Source organism: Corvus kubaryi, unplaced genomic scaffold (assembly GCF_017639235.1).
Source record: "Corvus kubaryi isolate FWS band 111438036 unplaced genomic scaffold, C.kubaryi_AGA036_p1.0 37266, whole genome shotgun sequence".
NCBI classification, from domain to species: Eukaryota; Metazoa; Chordata; class Aves; order Passeriformes; family Corvidae; genus Corvus; species Corvus kubaryi.
The window spans coordinates 8773832-8794535 of record NW_024581081.1 but is presented as its reverse complement, the minus strand read 5'-3'; the positions used below and the strand labels follow the sequence as shown (position 1 = coordinate 8794535).

General features: G+C 40.4%; 2 protein-coding genes across 9 annotated transcripts in view; both read left to right on the top strand.

Annotated features, from left to right (window-relative positions):
• The window catches only part of LYST (lysosomal trafficking regulator), a 78981-nt gene extending 75851 nt beyond the window's left edge, over positions 1 to 3130 (top strand). For all 5 annotated transcript variants that reach the window (XM_042025288.1, XM_042025291.1, XM_042025287.1 and 2 more), the window contains one exon: positions 1022 to 3130. In XM_042025288.1, the coding sequence (XP_041881222.1) occupies positions 1022 to 1160 (139 nt within the window). In that variant the 3' untranslated portion in view covers positions 1161 to 3130. The remainder of the gene's footprint in view (positions 1 to 1021) is intronic.
• Positions 3131 to 6546: 3416 nt separating this feature from the next.
• GNG4 (G protein subunit gamma 4) lies at positions 6547 to 20257 on the top strand. Of its 4 annotated transcripts, XM_042025283.1 has the most exons (4): positions 6730 to 6809; positions 12819 to 12946; positions 13044 to 13149; positions 19484 to 20257. In XM_042025283.1, the coding sequence occupies exons 2-4, from the start codon at positions 12870 to 12872 to the stop codon at positions 19610 to 19612; spliced, it is 312 nt and encodes a 103-aa protein (XP_041881217.1). In that variant the 5' UTR covers positions 6730 to 6809; positions 12819 to 12869; the 3' UTR covers positions 19613 to 20257. The 4 variants fall into 4 exon arrangements, with proteins under 4 accessions (XP_041881220.1, XP_041881217.1, XP_041881219.1 ...); XM_042025286.1 differs by lacking the exon at positions 12819 to 12946 and having other exon boundaries at positions 6547 to 6809; XM_042025285.1 differs by lacking the exons at positions 6730 to 6809; positions 12819 to 12946 and adding an exon at positions 6891 to 10065.
• Positions 20258 to 20704: the final 447 nt, after the last annotated feature.

The window sequence follows — 20704 nt, the reverse complement described above, 5'->3', positions numbered from 1 at the left end:
CTTAAATAGATGGAGTGTTTCTTCCTCAAAATTAAATGAAAGTACTGCCTTTTCCCTCACCCTCTTTTCTGATACTGGAGGGAAATGGTGGAGAAAGGGGTAAACTCAGAGTAGCCTGGAAGCTGCCATTTTGGAGGGCTTGTGTAGTTAGTTTTCTCTAAGTCTCCTTGATTTATATGAGCAGAGTTCTTGTGCGAAAGTGTTTTCAGAACACAGTCAAAGGATCGAGTCTCTGATATCCCCGGTGGTACAGGAGTCTGCACAGAGGTCTTAGAGTTATGCCCAAATTTTATCATCTTAATGTTAGCGTAGTAACAAATGACTGAAAAATTGTTTTGACTGTTGGTGAAATACCATTTAAATGGTGAAATACCATTTAAAATCCAAGCTACCATTTTTTTTTAGAAATTAAAAATATAGCAGTTATTGTCTTTTTTACTTTTTTTGAGCAGTATATTTCACAAAGCTTGTTGATAACGATTTAGTAGCTATTGAATAATTTAAAGTTTCCTGCTTAAATGTGACAGAAAATGGATGCTGACCTTCATGCTCTCTGACATTACCCATGGCAAGGGTAATGGGCTTTACTAGCCCTGTTATGGCTCAAGAAATGCCCATCTGAACAAAAGTCCTGTGCTGTGCCATGAAATCTGATGGATTTAGTTTCTGCCTTTGTCAGCAAAGCAAGTTGAGAGGGCACTGAGCTCTGTTGTAGAAAATCCTTCCTTTCAGGAACAGAGGGGAAGAGGGTAGGATTTTGCTCCTGATCCTGCCCTTTTTTCTGACACTGCAAAGAAATGAGTATTAAACCACAGGGGATGTTGAAGCGCTGGCCAAAGCTGTAGTTCAGCCAGTTTGGGTACGAATGGATAAGCAGGTATATGCAAACATTGCTACGCTAATGTAGGCTCTGAGCCTCCCCTGACAGCTGGTCTCTGTTGGCTGAACTCTCATGGGCTTTTAATGTCTTCCAGCACTATAAATAGCCACATCTGGTACAGACTCTTTTCTTGTTTTGCAGCCTTACATTTTCCTGCGACGGTCATCACTTGTTCACAGCTAACAGTGATGGGAATGTCATCGCCTGGTGCCGCAAGGACCAGCAGCGCTTGAAGCTGCCCATGTTCTACTCCTTCCTCAGCAGCTATGCAGCTGGGTGACAGTGGGTCTGCTGCTAACTCATGTCTCTGATGCACTTTAATCCAAGATAGGTTATAGGATCTCTTATTTAACTGGACTTTGAAGTACTTTGAATGTCTCTAGAATGACTGAATAGAAGGGGTGTTTTTAAAAGAGCAGCCTGAGGTGGTTGTAAGATTGCATATGTGCATGCACAAACTTGAAGCATATCCAGGTCAGCAGGAAGCTCTGGTCATATTATCCAATGCCAGCAAAGTGACTAATAAATGCTCAATGCTGCAATATAAAACACCAACAATATTTTTTTAAATCACTTCTTGCACAGAAGTATTTAAAAAAAATTAATTATGCTTATTCCCCCCTCTTCGTTTGTAAAATATCAGCAGCATCAATTCTGTAAATATCTATTCAAATGTCAGCATATGTATATCTGATTAGTTGAGTGTGGTACAGTTAGCTCCAGGATAAGCAATCCAAAACTTAAAAATCAATGACCACTTAAAATTGCTTTTTTTGAGAAGCAAAGAACCTAGTAGGTGCTTTTTGCACCATTTATGGTATTGTAATGCTAAAAATTGAATTTCTGTTATCTTTATATTTGTAATTTTTGCCATCTTCTCTGTTAACGTAATAGTCTTTGCAATAGATGAAAGTAAAATATTTGTCTTAGTGATGGGCAGACACCTCCTGGCATCATGAAACACACTGGTTAGATCCCAGTGCAGTGTGAACTGCCTAACTTTGTGATAGTTGGCTATCGCAGTTCTGTGGAAGAACATCTATTATGTACACACAGACCTTTTCTTCCAGAGCTCTGAAAAGAGGTGTTAAAGAAGGCATAGATGTGCTCCTGCTCTAGTGTCATTGAGGTTCAATACACTGTAAAATGTTTGAATCTAACTGGTTGAATAATCAATGTTCACAAGCATCAGATGATTTGGAAAGGTTTACACAGATACACTGTGCAAATTTGTTGTGTATTCCTGGGTGCTGTTTTGAGGGGAAAAAATAAGCCGCTCTTGTGAAAGGCTTAACAAATTTGAATTCTTAGGCCAGATGAAAAATTAGTATTTCAGCTGATGGATTAGAAGACCTCTAAACCTGACACCGTGAGTGAGTGCCTACTAGTCATGTGAATGGTAAAGCAAGAATGCTATTCAAGTCTGATGTAGTTACATTTTCCTTTTAAATTGCTTTGCTTTTTCATCTCTGACATCTTCTGCTATTGCCATTCAAACTGCTGTATCTTCTCATGTTTAAAGCTCATCTGCTTTCAGAACACTTTATGTGAAATTGTCAGGTTGTGACGAAGGTGACGCACACACACAAGCAGTCTTCACACTTCTTTTGAAAATTCCAAATAGTCTTCAGAAATTCTTGAGACTTCCTGGTTGAAGAACTTTTCAAACTAGAAAAAACTAAGAAAAATATTCTCGTAGTTCATGACACAAAGACTCATCATTGGTTCAGTTAAGCAAGTGGCTGCATACTATATGGATTGAATTTTAAACTGCATATTATTGTAGCAGCATTGTATGGGATGGCTTTAGTCATATTTTTCTCTGTCTAAATGTTAATGTAAGGTCCAAATACAGACTGAAAAGCTTCCTGGCTCATGCTGATGTGATGTGCTTTGTTTAAGAGAAAAAAGACCAAACATCATGGGTTTGGGGTGCTTTTGTGCTCCCTGTTTTGGGGTGTTGCTCACAAAGGCTTATTTTTTTAAAAGTAGAATTCCACTTGTTACAAACCGATATGCAAAACTGCTGGCCTTGTAAAGAGTGCAATATTATATATTTTTATGTAAAAGTAAAAATGATTTTTTGAAGCAAGGAATATTTATTCAGCTTAATATTCTGGAACTATTAAAATAACATTGCAATAGTGTCTGTGCATGGTGTACTTAAATTTCCTGTAAATGTCACATTCCACACTGTATTTGTATATACACTGTCACATTGTTGGGTAATAAACAGATCTTTGTACCAAACCATTCTGAGATGATTAGAAACACGTCTTTGGCTTAATTGCAACTTTCTTCTTTTAGGGAATTTTTCACACCTTGCTCCAGATCAGTCTGCTGATTCCCATGTCTTTCATATTTTAAAAATCATGAAGTGGGAAAGTTGTTTATGGACTACATCCTGTGTCTGTTAAACTGAAGAGGGTAAGACAGTGTAAGACGGGAAGTGGGAAACTCTGGGCATGTCACTTTGCACATGTGGGCACATGTCCTTCCTTCCCATATGATGCATGACTAGAATTTGGATGAAATGATGGCTCTCGAAGCAGAGCCATTCCCCTTCCTTCCATCTGCCTTCTCACTGAAAACCTGTCTGAGCTGCAAAGGCAGAAAAGCAACTTCTCTCTGGATTCTTAGAGAGGTGGAAACTGCAAGACTGGGATCTCGGGAAGGCATCTGACAGGATGTGAGGCTCTTTCTCTAGAAAGCCAGGATTTGGGAGAGGTTCATGGGGAAAGGCCTATCTGCCTGATTGCAGGATTCTGGGGTAAACCCAGGCCTTTATGTTCTGGTAGTGCAGAGACATCATGAGAAAGAAAGGGGAGGCAATAGCTGGGTATTCACCTGTGGTAGGAAGAAGGAGTCTCCAACCCATTACTGAAAGGCAGCCCAGATCTTGCATTTAGAGATCCAGTGCTTAGACAAACCCATGACACTGAACAGGAGGAAAAACAAAACTCTGAACTGAATTAAGCAAAATATAATAATAGAAGATAACTTAATGGAGCAGTGGGGGAAGTATCTGGCTTGCTACTAACAAGTTTTCAGTTTACCTTTTAATTTCTTCATGCCTTGTTTTGCTCAAGGCTATATTGAGGTTTTTTTCCTTCTTGCATATGATAATGGAAGTCATGCTTCCATATGCTGCTAGTCTATCACAAAAGCAATCAAACAATTACTGTTTCAAAGCTCTGCTTGCCTTGAAAAATATCCACTGAAATATTTAAGCCTCTATACATGCAGACAGTTGTTTTTTTTTTTTCCTTAGCTACTGTAGTAGCTACTTAATGCAGTAAGTTACAAACTACTGACAAATGGCCATTGTTTAGAGATTTATTAGCCATTACTGCTCTGGAGTGGGGTCAGAAAGGCACTGATTTTGCTTCTGGGTTTCTGTAATAGGCTCTATTGTGTACTTTGCAATTTTGAAAATGGATTAAAATTAAATGTGGCTGCTCTGATTAGACTCTTCTTAAACTATTCTGGACTACACACCAGAAAGGAATTGAGTAAAACAGGAGCTTGCTTACTGTTTCCAGCTTTGAGCTAGCATTCCCAGAAAAAAAAATTAAAATCCTGATTCTCTAATGCAATTGACTGAAGCCCATATAAGACTCATTAGGGGCTAGTTTGTGTAAATTCAAGGAATAGAAATTTGTGTTAGTTTTATGGGTATTGCCTTCAGAATCTGTAGGGGAGACTCCTGGTTGTGGTGGAAGAGTTTGCAGATTTAAAAGAAAGCAATTTAAAAGAAATATCTCTGTAATATATGATGAAAATATGTTTTAAAACAGCCATTTCCCACCTTTAGATTTTAGCTTAAGTCATAAAATTGTTAGAATCCAGTGGTAAAAATATTGGGAGTGACAACGGTTTCATGATTAGAACCATCTAACAGGTGTTGTTTGTCTAACAGCGTGTAAATCCTTTGCCTATGAAATGGGGCCTTTTGTAGGCTGCTGATGTGGTTGAACATGAATGAAAGAGCAGCAGCATAGGCCAGTGAGGTTTCCATCAGTTTCTGGAACTCTGGTTGTAGGAAGCTTATGAACTTACCTATTTCTATTTTGTGATATTTACCTTCTTCCTGTTGCATCTCCTTCTGCCACGCCACTGTCCCAAAAGCCGTTGACTCCGTCTCAGAAGAGGCTGCCTTTGCTTTGAAGCACCTTTAAAAATAGGGCTCTTCCTTGTTCTCTTTCATATAGAAAACAAATGTTACTTGGAAATTCTGCTCCATTATCATGGAATGCAAAATAGTGCTGAGGGCAGGGTAGGAGAAAACCTACGCCTCTCCAGAGGGAACAGCCACCTTACTGGGGAACAAATTATTGAGGCTCTGGCGCTCCTGCCAATGGGTTTTTGCAGCTGACAAAATTTTCAGTTAAAAATGTTAATTGGCACTTTTAAATGCTGCTGATCCATACAGCTTTTATAGGGAGAAGCATATAAAAATTGATCTATGAAGCTGAATTGTATTGTTCTGACATAGTAGCCCTGACAAGGTGAGTCTAAGCAGCCCCTTTCCCCCAGCAGTTCCATTCCTCATGGCAGGCTTTTTACTTCATCTTTCCTATGTTCGCTGTGAGGGCGGGACAGGCACTGTGGGCTCTCACCCCAAATCCCAGTGCCCTTCGGGCTTTGATGTTTGAGGTACAACTCTACAGGCTGGGGGCAGAGTGGCTGGAAAGTGGCCCAGTGGAAAAGGAGCTGGAGGTGCTGAACATGACTCAGCTGTGCCCAGGTGGCCAAGAAGGCCAATGGCAGCCTGGCCTGTATCACAAATAGCGTGCCCAGAAGGATCAGGGCAGCAACTGTACTGTGCACAGCACTGGTGAGGCTGCACCTTGAGTATTCTGTGTTTAGTTTTGGGCCCCTCAGTTCAGGATGGACACTGAGGTGCTGAGGCATGTGCAGAGAAGGGAAATTAACTTGGTGAAGGGTCTGGAACGCAGGTTCTGTGAGGAGCAGCTGCAGGAGCTGGGATGTTTAGCCTGGGGAAGAGGAAACTCGGGAGACCTTATCGCTCTCTACAACCACCGGATAGGAGGCTGGAGCCATGTGGGCGTCGGTCTCTTCTCCCAGGTAACAAGTGATGGCATGAGAGGGAATGGCCTCAAGCTGTGCCAGGAGAAGTTCGGTTTCGACAGTCGAAGGAATTTCTTCACGTAAAGGGTGATTAAACATTGGAATGGATTGCCCAGGGAGGTGCCAAAGTCACTGTCCCCGGATGTGTTTAAGGAAAGACTGGCTATGGTACCTATTGCCATGGTCTAGCTGACAGTGGGTGGTGTTCGATCAAAGGTTGGACTCGATGATCTCAGAGATCGTTTTCAACCTAATTGATTTTGATTCTGTGATGTGTGATTCTGTTTGATAAATACCTGGATGATCGCTTGATCCCTAGCGCCTGCTGGAGCCGGGGCAGGAGGCGGCTGCAGCAGGAATAAGGAGGGACAGAGGCAGGCAGAGCGTGGGGGCGGTGGCACCGGGGGCCGCGGCCGCCCCGCCCCGCAGGGCCATGTGCCACCGCCGGGCTGCCCGCAGCCTCCGCGCCCGCCCGCCGCCCCGCACGGCGAGGGAGGGACACAGGGAGGGAGGGACAGAGGCAGGGAGGGAGTGCCCGGGGGCCCGGGCGGGAGAAGGTGCCGGAGGGGCGCGGCGGGGGCGCGCAGCGCGGCGCAGGGCGGGTCGGGGTTTCCGCGCGGGGGTTTCGCGGTCGGCGCTGGTGTCCTGGGAAAGCCTTGGCCGCTCCGCCCGGCATCCCGGTGGTCCCGTGGGCTGCTGCGGGCAAACAAGGGCCGGCGGCGGCCGCGCGAGCCGGAGTTCCCCGGTTATCCGCAGGAGTCGGCGTCGGGCTTTGGGCTGCGTTGTCGCTGGCACCGGCGGGACACGTCCTTCTCCGGAGAAGCTGCCCCGAGCCCAGGTATCCCGCGGGCGGCGGGGAGGGGGTCTGCCCGGCGTGCTCGTTCCTCCTCCGTCAGCTGCCTGAGGCGGAGGCTCGAGGAAGTGGCCCCTTTTCCCGCTGCTGGCTCGCGCTGACGGAGGAGAGCTCCCGCTGCCCGGCTGCTGCCGGCGGGGATCGCTGGTGTGCGGTGCTGGGAGCTGCTGCACAGCAGAGCCATTAGGGCCGTGCACTGAGACACAAAACTCGGAATAACAACTTGAAAAACGCTTCTGCCCTGCAGGCGATGCAGTGCCGAGCTTCCCAGAGGTGCTCTTCCTACCTTGTAGGTTACAAATCAGTTCAAATACGTTTTAAGAGGAGTTTAAGTGGAATAATGAGAATTCCCTGTGTATTTCTTTAAAAGCTCACAGCTATCTTTCTAAATTACCTAAAGAGGTAAAACAGTAGACAGGAATCATCTTTTTGCCTCAGACTTTATGGATCTCTGATGGTTTACTGGGGTGTGTGTTCACATAACCTGTATGCTGGTGATAAATAATATTGCACGGAAATATTGTCCTTGGGAAATATCGTATTAGTTTAACCATTGTTTCCTTTGATTTTTAAATGTTGAAAAGCAAGATGATATTTTTGAGTAAAAATTTGGGTACGGTGGCAAGAATTTTTGGAACTTGACAGTTAGACTGGGTATGTTAGATGAGAACTGAGCTGCTGGAGTTTCACTGTTTTGCAGTTGCATGATTAGAAGTTATTCTCAAAGTCACCACGTTTATGGTATGAAAATTACATTCTTTCCTTATCATGAACAATAGTCTTGCCTTTAATCTAGTCATTTCTGCTTGTACTACTAAGCTTCTCCTTAGGAGATGGAGTGAAAAGCTGTAGTGATTTCCTAGTGTTTCTTTGTGCAGGCATGAGATAGAAAAAGAAAAGGATTCTTTACCCTCCCTCTCTGTTTACAGAGCTACACCAGTTGCTGTAAATCTTAGAATAAGAAGTGAGATAGCAGGGGAAGTTGGGTTTCTTTCCTTTTTTTTTTCCTTTTTTTTTTTCTTTTAATATTTTTGGTATACCAGTTTGGCATCAAAGAGCTGGGAGGCTGTAAATTTTGCTGTTTATGTTCCTGCAAGTGGATAATTAAATGTGAAGATCTCTCCTCAGTTTAGGATGTGATTTGCAGATCATTATCCAGGGATGATTCCTGCTAATGTCACTGGGACTTAGTTGAATGATTGGATTAAGTTTTCTCTTGGATTGTGTGGTCCAAGAAGTACAGAGCTTGTGTGGAAGGTGTTCTTCAGAGCTGTCAACCTCAGGTTTTCTAATCTAGTAATTTCAGGTCCAGTACTTCAGATTAAGGCAGCAATTTTGTTTAGGGCTTTTTAGATTTAATTCTTGAGGTTGCTTTTCTGGTATGGCATTTTCAGGTTGTACTTGGAGCTGGAGGGGGGGGAAATTGTGGCTTTTCATCCCTGCTACTTGTAGAAATCCATCCTAAGGAACTTGAAAATTCTATTTTGCTTCTATGTTACTCAAGTCTTCAGACTTTTTCTGCATTTTACTAACAAATATTTATAATGTTTAGTAAGCAAAAGTTGCACTCCTTACCCCAATGCAGGGTCAAGCTATACCTGCAAATATTTACGCAGCTTTCTGCATTATCATAAGTTAAGTTTGCCTTTGAAGTGCTGTTGGGTATAATCATCCATTGTAAAAACAAAATAAGAAGAGCTGCTCTTCACAAGCATTTTTAGGAGCCCAGGAAATTAAGAAGTTTGGCACAGGTGCGTTACCTGCACTCAGAAAAAGGATGAAGTAAGGCAAAAAAAGCACAAAACCCCACAAAATGCAGCTGGCTGGGAGGCTGTTGATATGCAGCTCCCAGGAGTGATGCTTTAGGAAAGGGCTGTCTGGTGTGGGGTGCCAGTCAGCAGAAACTGTTTGGCTAAAAAAGGCTCTGTAGCTGCTGTCACTGTTCTCTGTTAGCACAGTTGGTGTTCCCCTAAATGAAAAGAATCAACAGAGACCAGGTCAATGAACTCGGTGTGCTGCACAAAAACACACTGCATAAATGAGCTCCTGTAGAAGCCAGGTCTGCTGGCTGCATCAGTCACATGCAGAATGCATGTAGGCTGCTCATTAGCATAGTTACTGTAACTACGGTGATTATCAGGACCTGTGTACGCCCCTATCGATCCAACGTAAAAACAGCCAGGAATGAGCATTAAGAAACCCAGCTGAGAATTTCTGGTTCAAGGGGTTTAGGTAATTCAAATGATGGGGAGACATTACTCCTTTTAAGTATCAAAAGCAATATGGCCAGCAGGTCAAGGGAGGCAGTTCTGCCCCTCTACTCAGCTCTGGTGAGACCCCACACTGCATCCAGCTCCAGGGTCCCCAGCAGAGGAAGGACATTGACCTATTGGAGTGAGTCCAGGGGAGGGACACCAGGATATCAAGGGGCTGGAGCACCTCTCCTATGAAGGATGTCTGAAAGAGTTGGAATTGCTCATCCTGGAGAAGCAAAGACTCTGGGGAGACCTTATTGCAGTGTTTCAGTAATCAAAAAGAGGCTTACAAGAAAAACTGGGACAGAATTTTTAGCAGGGCCAGTTGCAAAAGGACAAAGGGTAATGGTTTTAAACTAAAAGAGGGTTGATTTAGACCAGATATAAGGAAAAAAAATTTACTGTGAGTGTCGCGAAACACTGTAACAGGTTGCCCAGAGAAGTGGTGGATGCCCCATCCCTGGAAACATTTTAGGTCAGGTTGGATGAGGCCCTGAACCACTTGTTATAGTAGAAGATGCTCCTGCTCATTGCAGGAGCCTTGAACCAGGTGATCTTTAAAGGTGCCTTCCAACATAAACCATTCCATGATCCTACAGACTGCTGACCCAGGTACAATAAAAATAAATGATAAATGTGCCTTTCTGTGGGACTAAAGGCCTAGAGAACACTTGGACAGTTTAAGAGGAGTCGTCTTAAGAGAGAGGATCAGAGCCATTTGTCAGGCTGCAGCCTCAGAGGAAACATATCCTACAAGAGGGTGTTTGAAGGAGAGGCTTCCTCACATTCCAGGGGATGGGTGTGTAATAGATTATCTCGTAATTAAAATTTCTGTTCTCTCCAGAGCATTATTTCTAAGTAATGATTTTATTTCATTAAAGAATATTAAGCTTAAAGTTATTATCATAGGTCCTAAGGAGAACAGGATCAAGTGTCATACAAAGCTTTGTCTGCAACAAGGACCTTTATCACAGCCTGGTTTGAAAGTGAGTATAATTCTCATTGTCAACATCACACCACTTGTAATAGGGCCTTAAATGATGCACAAATATGTACTGTATTTGCAGAGTGAGCGAAGGTAGAGGTATATGTAGCTTGGTATGTGAGAAGTCAGTCTTAGAAGGTTATGCAACCAGACCTGTCAGTAAAAATATTGAAATTAAATACTTAAATGGATGCTAAACACATCCAGAAATATAGTAGTTAAATATTTAAATGCATGGAAAGGCCAAGGTTGGAGCAGGATTTGGAACAGAACAAATGTTTGTGCTTCAGAGTATAAACAAACCCTTGCTGGGAATAAGTGGAAATTTTCTCCAATGTCTGAAACACGTAAGGCCAGACTTTTTTTGGCTTTAAAGTTCTTTTTTTATGAAGCCTCATATTCTGGTTGTTTTCTAATACTAAAAAAATTAGAATTTATTAGAATTAGAATTAGTGCTAAAAATTTCTAAATTGCTTTACTAGACAAGATACATATTTTCTTTTTTTAAATTTTCCTATTTGGTGTTTCAGAATATAAGTAAGGATATATTATCTTTGTGGCATTGCTTTAGAAACATGGTTCAGGTTTTTTTAAAGCATTTTTATGCCTAATAGCCTTTTCAAAATTCTATTATGGACTTAACTCAATCCTTATTCTGTAAATGCTTAAACACTAGCTGGAAGTACTATGAACAGTGTTCCTGCCAACTCTGTTGCAGCCAGTGACAGTTCAAATTGTCTAACACTAATGTTTATAGCTTTTACAGTGTGAGTGAATGAATTGCCAGAAACGCGTGGGAGATCTGGAATTCTCTGAACTGTTCAAGGAATTGCAGTTGCTTAATTCAGTTTAATTTAAATGTATGTGGCAAATGTAGAAAGGCCTCTGACTTGATTTAGCTTTGACTTTTTTGGCTTTGTGATCATTAGTAGGGTAGGTGTGGAGATGATAAAATTCAAATGATTCATCCTTGTGGGGGTATCATTTTGTAAACAAAGCTAAAAGTGTTTATTCTAATTTTTATGGATAGGTTGATACTTAAAAGTGAGGGGGCTGAGTCGAACAAAAAGCCCAGAGATGTGCTGTAATTCAGAATCTTCTCCTTTTGTGACTGTCTCGTATCCTTCCTGCTGTTTGACTTTCCACTGCGAGTCAAAACACGTCTCAAAATTGATTGGAGGCTGTGGGTTGGTTGTGGGGTTTTGTACCGTACATGGCATTTTATGCAAAGCCAGTTCCTCCACATGTATTCAATCCTGTGCCTTGTGAGGAATATGAGTTAAAATATTGTAAACAAAGTTGAAGACAAAGAACCTGCTGTGTTCTGACACGATTTTATTTCATCAGAGCATGCAAGGGGGAAACTTGTGTTCCATTCAAATGACACACGTATATGCAAAAAACCTGTTCTTTGTCTTGGCATATGTTAAAGCTCTTGTTTTCTTTGGCACAATTAATATAAAGTAGCATTTCCCTGCCTTGACTTATACTAGACCTGAAAGAAAAAGATTCTTTTGTTTCTTCAAATTAGTGCTGAGCATGGCTCACCATGGCATTTGTATTCCACCATCCTGTTTAACAGCACAGGTTACTGATTTTTAGAAATAGTCTGTTTCATACCAGGCTGTGAGAAGAAAAAACTGTCTTTGCCTTGTCTCTGAGCATTTGTGTTTTGCAAAATCAAAGCAGTTAGAGAGTTATTCCTCCATTCTTTCTGTACTATGGATAGTGTACTTCTCTTGAGTCTAACATGGGCATTGTACATACAGGTTTTTTTACAAGAGCATTTCCAGTGTCTTTATTTCCTGTTTGTATCTTATACCCCAGTGACCTGATCAGGTAAGCTATCAAGGTTCAAGAAGGGAAATTTGTGTGATTCTGGGTGTTTGCTTCTTATCCAGCAATAAGCTGGAAGTATTCATTTTGAAAGACCTGAGCCTAAAACCCCTTTGGCAGCAATGCAAAATGCTTCCTTGTGTGTTTTTCTTGTGTGTCCCATCTGCCTCTCCCACTCTGTGTCCTTTGCATTCTGCTGAACTTTGTATTGGTTTCTGAGGCTTGGTGCTTAGTCCAACCTCCAGTGAATTCAAAATAGTAACTGTTCTTGGGCTGGGCCAGCCCTCCATAGTGGTGTCAGCACAAGGGGGTCTAATATGCAGACCACCTCTGGCATAAATATTGTATGTTATTCAATGTCTGAATGTGGATGTCTTGACTCATTTGGTAACAGTGCTGAGGACTGCTTGATATTGATTTACTCCTAATCCCTCAGGGAGTAGCAATACAAGAGAACCAAACACTGACATACCTTACTTAGATGTCCCTTCCCAAGAGCTGCAGATCTTTAAAAAAATAAAGCATTCCTATCCTGTATGGTGTACTGTACTGGGTTTAGTAATCTTTAGACTTTACTGGGGATGTCTAAGCAAAAAGTTGGAAACCACTGCATTATGTCCTCTTAATCTGTTATTTCATTTCTAAACTTCTTTTATCGATAGTCAGAATTCTGAGTCGTTCTCTATCTTAAAATTTCTCTCTGATGCTTGGTGAGAGTGGTGTGGCATTCATTTCCACTGCACACATTTCTGAGCTTGTTTTGATGTTTCTAGGTGTAACTGGGGCATGGAGCCAAACTGTGTGATGCCTGCAAGGTCTGTTTGGGAACAGCTGCTCTGCGTTGGCAACGTGAACCAGGGCAACCATTTTCACACTGAAGTCATGGTCATATGCTCTGCATTTGTATGTCGTTTGCAGGATTCAGGCAGAATGCTGATGATGGAGGATGCAAATATGTAATGCAATAAGATGCCATGGAGCAAGAGAACAGAAATAAATGGTGTCTGCTTTGTATTTGTGACCTACAGCCTGGCAGCGCTGATGTGGTGGGCGAGGGTTGGTTATACTTCAGATAACTGTCCTCTCAGTGACTGCTGTATTTCCTACTTGTACTTTAAATGGTCTCAACTTTGTCTCTTCTAGGAAAAACAAAATGAAGGAACTAGTGTCAAACAGTACAACCAGTATTTCTCAAGCCAGGAAAGCTGTGGAGCAACTGAAAATGGAAGCATACATGGATAGAATAAAGGTAAACTTAGACTTATTGTTGATATTTTGAGTTCGCTGACTAGTTTGTGAAACAGCATCCCTTTAATACTGCAGAAAACAAGAATCTGTGTTGAGCTATAAAACATTATTCAGTACTGTGAGTGATTACATACTAACTCACAGTACTGGTGGGTTCTAGTGAAGAGATTTCCAAAGCCTGGCTTCAAGTCTGCTTCTGTGTGACTGTCTGTTACATTTGTCAAAAGTGGTATTTTGTGAATGCTTAAAATTAGCTGGCGGGTGCCCGGGTGCTCTTCTTTGTCACCTGTAGCTGAATTTAAGTGCAGCCCTGGTTTCTTGGGTTTTCTCCTTCAAAAATCAGAAAAAGTCTTTAAGACACTGCAATATTTTTGAATAATGATGAGACAAGCTGAACTGCTTTGCTCTGTTCTGTTTTAGTGCAGGTGTCATTGCACAAAAAATGTGTATGATTGCAGCATGCAGTTATGATTCTTCACACTTGATAACTTGTTGTATGTGAAAATTTGGTTTCATCATACCTCTAAATATATGTGGATTAAATATTTTTGTTAAAGGCACTGTTAAACAGAGGATTTCAGTTTTTTAAACTAGAAAATCCCATGGATTATTCTTGCATGTCATTCTGCTTTCCACTAGTCTAAAATGTTTTGGAATATCAAGCACGTAGAAGCTAATAATGTCACAGAACTTTTCAAGAAAGCAATGCTCATTTCTTTTACTCTCTGCCTCTGAAAATAGGGAATAATTATTTTTATAAAAAATCCAGTCTCTACAAGGAAGAAGTTTTTAGTCTTTCTGTCTATAAAAAGTAATGCATTTAAATTACACAGTTCTCTGCAAACAACTGTAACTGAGTTGTTACAAACTGTAACTGAGATTATTAAGTCAGTAGGACAATTCAGAAATGCTGTACATTAAAATCTTCAAGTAGTTTTAACTCAATCTGTTTGTCCATCCATCCTGTGTGCTGAAAATCTGCATGTAGTCAGCATGGGGACAGTAGTATATATTAATGATTTTTAAAATAGTCTCAGATCACAAACTCACCAGCTGGGAAAAAAGTGTTTATAATTCAGAAATATTAGTGCAATTCAGATGAGTGATCAGTCTTTCTTATATGAAAATAGAAATTTCAGTCGCTCTATTTTGTGGCAGTTTTTAGCAATGTCTTGTAAGACCACTGAATTTGCAAAAGTAGTTTCTCTCTTTCATAGTGTGTTACAAATTCATCACATAAGCTGTTCACAGGGACAGGTGTTTATTTCCTGCAGTAAAAGAAGGTCTGCCTTGGTTAGTCCCAACTCAGGTCGTATGGCAGCTGCATGACCAGAACTGACAAGGGGGTGGTGGCAGAGGAAAGTGTTGGAAAAATATAGCCCAATTTACTGCAATTTGAAATCATTGATACTTAGTAAATTGTCTTAGACTTGCTTCTACATATTCAGTAGTAACTGTCACGTACCACATCATTAGGTCAGTTATGCAGATAGCTTCATTAGTTAAGTGTATACCACCCTTAATTACATATGTGAGAAAGACAAAGGTGCAAGAAAGACATAAGTTACTTTTGCAGTCAGTTTAATTAAAAAGAACACAGTTATTAGCAAATGTGGCAGACCTAAAAAACTGATAGCTTGAAAGTGCAATTATTTCACCTTTCAAAACAGCCTGTAACTGAAAACACACCAAAGAAAATCTGACGTTTCAGAATTATGAGGGTTCCTATACTAATATAAAACAAATTTAACTTTTCAGAATGTCTTGATTTCTAGAATTTCTTTGAACAAGCATATGGGGGATTGTGAGAAGTGGTTGCTTGGCTATTTATTCCTTAAAAAAATCTGCTTGGCTTTTAAATCTTGAATCAGTTAAGTGTGGGCTTCAGCATAGCCAAATTTTACCAAGAAACTTTCCAGTGGTTTCAACTGGAGATTTTAAGTTCTCGGATCATCACTGTGAAGGCAGATAAATTAACTTAATGTCTTTTTTTCTGGTGTCTTGCATCTGATTAAACTAGTTAGACATTTAACAAAAGATCAGTGCTTTCCAGATATTTTAACTAAACCCTCTTTTGCAAACAGCCATAGCCAAGTGGTTATTCCCACAATAGGCAAGACCACATTGCTAACATTGAAGAGGTATCTGTGTTATTGACTGGGGAAATCAGAAGTTCCAGTTTATTTGTCTACTACAGAGGCACTTTGTTTTCCATGCACAGTAGCTGCTGTAACCAGCAAGAGTTGGGTCTGCTCAATTAAAATGTTGTAGTCAAAAGTGTGTTGATAGTTGCCAACTCCCCACTGTGTTCTGGATTTTTCAACGAATTTAAGAAGTCCTATCAAGTCCTCTAGCCAGTCAGAGCAGCAAAGCAGTGCTGTGTTCTGAGGTTCCACAAAGGCAATTCGCTGCTGAGGTGTGAAAGAAACAAGACAACTCAACAGAGGAGGATGGAGTTATTGGTGTATTGATCGGTAGCTGGAAGGAGGAGTATTGTGGGTGTTTTTGTAAACTGTAGGAATCCCAGAAGGATCATAATTGAACCTGTCTTACCTGGCAGAGGAACAGCTAGAGTTATAATGAAGAAGTAGAAAGCCAGAAATGCAGATTCAAGATAGGAAATACCAAATGAAATCAGATGAACAGTGGCCTCGTGACTAGTAGAATAATGTCTTCTAAAGATGCTAGCAGTAAAATTGAGAAAGCAAAGTTAGTATTGGTGTTTATCAGAGTTGTCCTCAGAATAAAGCACTATTTAATCTTCTCTTTGCAAGCAGAAAAGCAAGAGTGCTCTGACATTTAGGACCCTCGGCATATCAGTTATTATTCCATTTTCTTTTTCCTTAGGAAGATAGGAAGTATTCCTAACTGGTAGTGAATAGTGTTGGGAGATGAACAGTGGGAATGCCAATAAATGTGTGTGAATCTCTTTGTTTTAGATGTAAAGGATAAGCAGAGGGGGTGTTTTAGCAGGGATGGTAATTAGTCACAACCCACGGCAAGACAGAAGACATAGTAATTGCAGCATTTTGCCCTGTCACTGAAGCTTATAATTATTAGTGCAGCTAACAGGATGTTCTAACTTTGGCAGTTTTTATCACCTCTGCTATTCTGAAATATAATGGTAAAATTTCACAGTCCTCCTGAGACTAATTCTTTAAAGCATCAGGGTTGAGTGTTTTGTTAGATTTTTTTCCCCTTTTGTTGATTTGGTAACAAGGTGTGGTTTTCGCTACAGAGAGTAAAAGTAATTCTACAAAATGTGAGATCAGTGTGATACCTATATACTCCATCTCTTCTACTCCATACACCTTAAAAGATTTTTAAAAAGTGAAATGTTAACTTTCTGCTAGAATTCATTAATCAAACTGGAATCTGATTTTTTCCTTTAGGCACTTCTGCAATATGTATAAATTACTTTGAATCCGCAGACCAAGCCGTATTGCGTTGGAAAGCTGACATGATAAATGTGTTAGCTTCATTTGAATATTCAAATCACATGCATTTATTTTAATTCTCAGGAAAAGCTATTTTGAAGCTGTCCAGCAACATTCAGCTACAAATAACCCCAAAGGCAAGTAAAAGCTACAATAGAGTGGGCTCCATTTAACTCCTTCCATGGCACAAACAGGATGATCAGCACATCCCTTTTCACAGCACAGGCTGCAGCCCTGGCCGTGGGGCACCTCTGGGTGCTGACTGTGCCAAAACAGCCATCCCTGCTGGAGCCTTGGTGCCATGCTCAGTGCACAGCCCTTCCACCACTGCTCTTCCCAATAATGACACTGAGCAGGAAACTTGCTGGAGGCAATGTTGTATTTTGCTCTATTTTGGGCCACGGGTCTGACTTTGCCGACACTGCTCCCAGCTGCAGGAACTCATGTTTTCATTGCTCCTGGACTGTGATCAGCTCATTTAACTCCCCGTTGTGAATGGTCATTATTCCACTGTGCAGGCCTAAGCTACTCCACTTCCAGTGAAGAAATGGCTGTAATTCACTTTCATGACTACTGTAATCCCAGTGGGAGGATTTCTCCTCTCAAAACCTTTTATTTGATTAACAGATGAAAATACATTTATTTTATGGCCCAGTGCAGGTTTAGTTTGTGAAAATGTGCTGAAATGTGATCACGTTTCTTAGTTCCTTGTTGCAGGATTTTTTAAAAATAAACTATACTATGGTTTGTTTAAAAGCAAACTAAATTGTGATTTAAACACTCTGACATTGAAGGAAGGGTTTCTCTTCACAGAAAGGGGTGATAGGGCATTGGAATGGGGTGCCCAGGGAGGTGGTGGAGTTGCCATCCCTGGAGTTGTTTAAGAAAAGACTGGATGTGGCAGCAAGTGCCATGGTCTGGTTGACAAGGTGGTGGTGTTAGGTCAAAGGCTGGACTTGATAATCTCTAAGGTGTTTTCCAACCTAGGTGATTCTGTGATTCTGTGAATGTATTACTCTGCTTCACAACATTCCTACCAGCATTACACAACAAGTTAGATACAAAAATGTATGTTGACCTTTTGGTAGTGAAAACCCTTTTAATTGTTAGATGATATCAGAGCACAGCAATACGTAGAGAAACAGGAAATTATATTATTGGGTTTATCCCTTCTAAGAATGGGGATTGAAGTTGTGCTTCTCTTCCACTGAATGAAAAGCAATATACTTGGGCTGATGTTGCTTATCCATGCATGGAAGAAACAAGATCGTTATGGGAAAATCATTACAATCCTTTGTACTTTGAGGTCTGTAACTTTGCACACATTCTTGTTTTACCTGCTTCCTTCTTGAGAAGCACTGGTCCTTGTGAACACCTCTTCTGATTTGATCAGTTTTCTGTTTTGCCTGTGCCCAGCAGCCTGCTGTTCACATGTAGTGTCTCTGCCACCCTTTTGTCTTACAGGCCAATTCAAAAACAAACTAATTTTAAATAACACTCGTTTCCTCTGTTAGGGGGGATAGTCTATACTGGGGTGCCGACCACAGGTACTTCATAGGTTTAAGCATTCTACAAAGGCACAGAAATTAAAAATAATGAAAATAGAGAAATAAAGAGTCTGTAACTGTCTTCAGAACTTCATTTAAATTTCATGCCAATTCTGATTCAACACCCATTGACTTCGTAGGTCTAATCTGAAGCCTGCTATGGGCTGAGCTCATGTCAAAGCAAGCAAGTGGGGAAGCTTAAAGCTAACACTGATGACGCACCTGCTAGAAAAACACCAGAAATGTGATTTGTTTCTTCTCTTCACTCTAGTTGTGCAAACATGCTGACCTCAGTGCTTGACTGGAGACAAGCTGTCATGGTGCTCAGGGAAAAGACTTCTTTGTAAAGACTCCAGAATTCATTTTCTCAAATATCAGAATATTGAAAACACAATAATTCACCAAAACAAAGAGATACAGATAGCTCTGCATATCTTGCTGACAGAGCAGAACAAAAAATTATGTATATACTTTCTAAATTCTTGAAAAAATAAATGAGACACTCTGGCCTACTGTCACCAATATTCCTATGGCACAAAGCTGCAAAAGTTACAAGGTTTAATATTTCATTTTTCATTTAATGCAAAACAGCTTGCATTGCGAATATTCAACACACTGCTACATTTTTATATGACTTTTCAGTAAGCATAACCCCATGTTCTGAATTTGGAGACTTGAGAATTGTTTATTTTAGAAGTATAAAAATATTAAGTTAAAAAATACTAAGGTAGTGCTCAAGTTTAAATGAATGCTGTGAATAAAGGACTACTTATAGTAACTTACTGAGCAGAAGACATTAGTCTTGCTTCATTGAAGAGAGCAGTATTTAGCTTAAATGAGAGCTATGACACGTGGCATTCAAGTTTTGTTCCTGATTTATTGTTTCTTTTTAATCCCATGGTCACGTGCCTAAATAACTTTTTATTTTGCATCCAGAGCAGCAAAGGGCAGAGAGAGTGTTTGAGGAAAACTTAAAACCAATGAATGGGAGTATGAGCTGAAGCAGGTTCCTCTACAGAAGCAGACACCTTAAAGGAGAAGCCGTATTGCCTGTGGGAGGTTAGCGTATAAATGTTTTAATGACTCTGTGCTCCTGACCTCCTTCTGATGGAGAGGAACAGCTTCACATGGATCATATCAATTGATACCATCTATGTCACTATATTAGACAAAATGTATGTAAGGCCTAGTAAGAGCAAATTGAGAGATGTGATATCTAATAATTTAAAGGATGAAGCAATCTACTACCTGTTTTAGGATAGCTTCCCTTATCATTTGTTCTATGAAAAACATCTATGCAATTCAGATCGGTTCAGAATTGTTACAGTAGCTCTCTCTTCTCTTCTATTAGGTATCCAAGGCTGCAGCAGATTTATTGGCATATTGTGATGCACACATTGGAGAAGATCCCCTTATTATTCCTGTACCTGCATCTGAAAATCCCTTTAGGGAGAAGAAACTCTTTTGTACTATTCTTTGAGTCAGTTTTCAATTAAAAATGTCATCTGCTAAAACTTGGTATCAGTCTTGCATGCTTTTAGCATTATTTTCTTCAGATGTCAATACTTACCCCATAACTACAATATTTTTGGAAGGTAGTACAATTTCTGCTAAAAAAAAACCCCTAAAATAAAAAAAATAACCCTAAAAAATTCAAGGTAATGCTTATCTTTCAGAGAAATGTACAAGTTTAATTTCAGTTCTTCATAAATATTCTTTTGGTCTTAATGAAATTATTGAGTACAGTATCAAATTGTAGATATCTTTGCCAGTCATAGATTTTTCTGGGACCTAAATGAGTCATACCAATCCTTGAAGCTATTTTTAACATTCTTATTTTCTTTGGAAGGTGAATTCAATTCATTTGCCTTTACAAATTTCTATCTAAAGAGAGTTGTGTGACCTTTTTCTCAAGTAGCACTATTTAGGAAAAAGTCCCAGTGATATACAATGTTTGGAATGATCGGTCTTATACAGTAAGTGGTGTGTATAAATATGTTTTCTGAAGACTGTAAGAAACTTGACTACAAAACCAGTCCTAGTAAAGTGCCATTGTAGCTACAAGCAGAATGAAGATGTACAGTCACACACCAGGATTGCATCAATAAAATTGTAGAAAAATGTGGTTGCTTGTATCTTTTTTCGAATTGTAATGATTTGAATTATTTAGAAAGTAAACTGAACTGTGAAATAACTCTTCCTGAGGGACTTAGTGGAGGGTGTAAATCTGCCCTGAACAGCACAGGGAGGGGGATTACATTTTTTGAGCAGCCCTCTACATGCTTTTGCCCATGAGAATAGGACTTTATGGGGATGGAGAGTAATGGTGAATAAACGTTGTTCTAGGATATGCAGCAAGACCACTGTGCTGCTGACAGCCACTACGTCTGTATATTTTGTGGCTGCAGATTAGTTGTCAGCAAGTAATTTGTGGAGGTTCTGGGAAATTTTTTTGTTTTAATTTTGAAGTGCAGTGAGAGGAAAAGAATGAGGTATGAAATAAGACTGCCTTACTCAAGAAGTAAAATTAAGCTCATACAAGGCACCTGATGGAAGCAACTGTTACTTTACA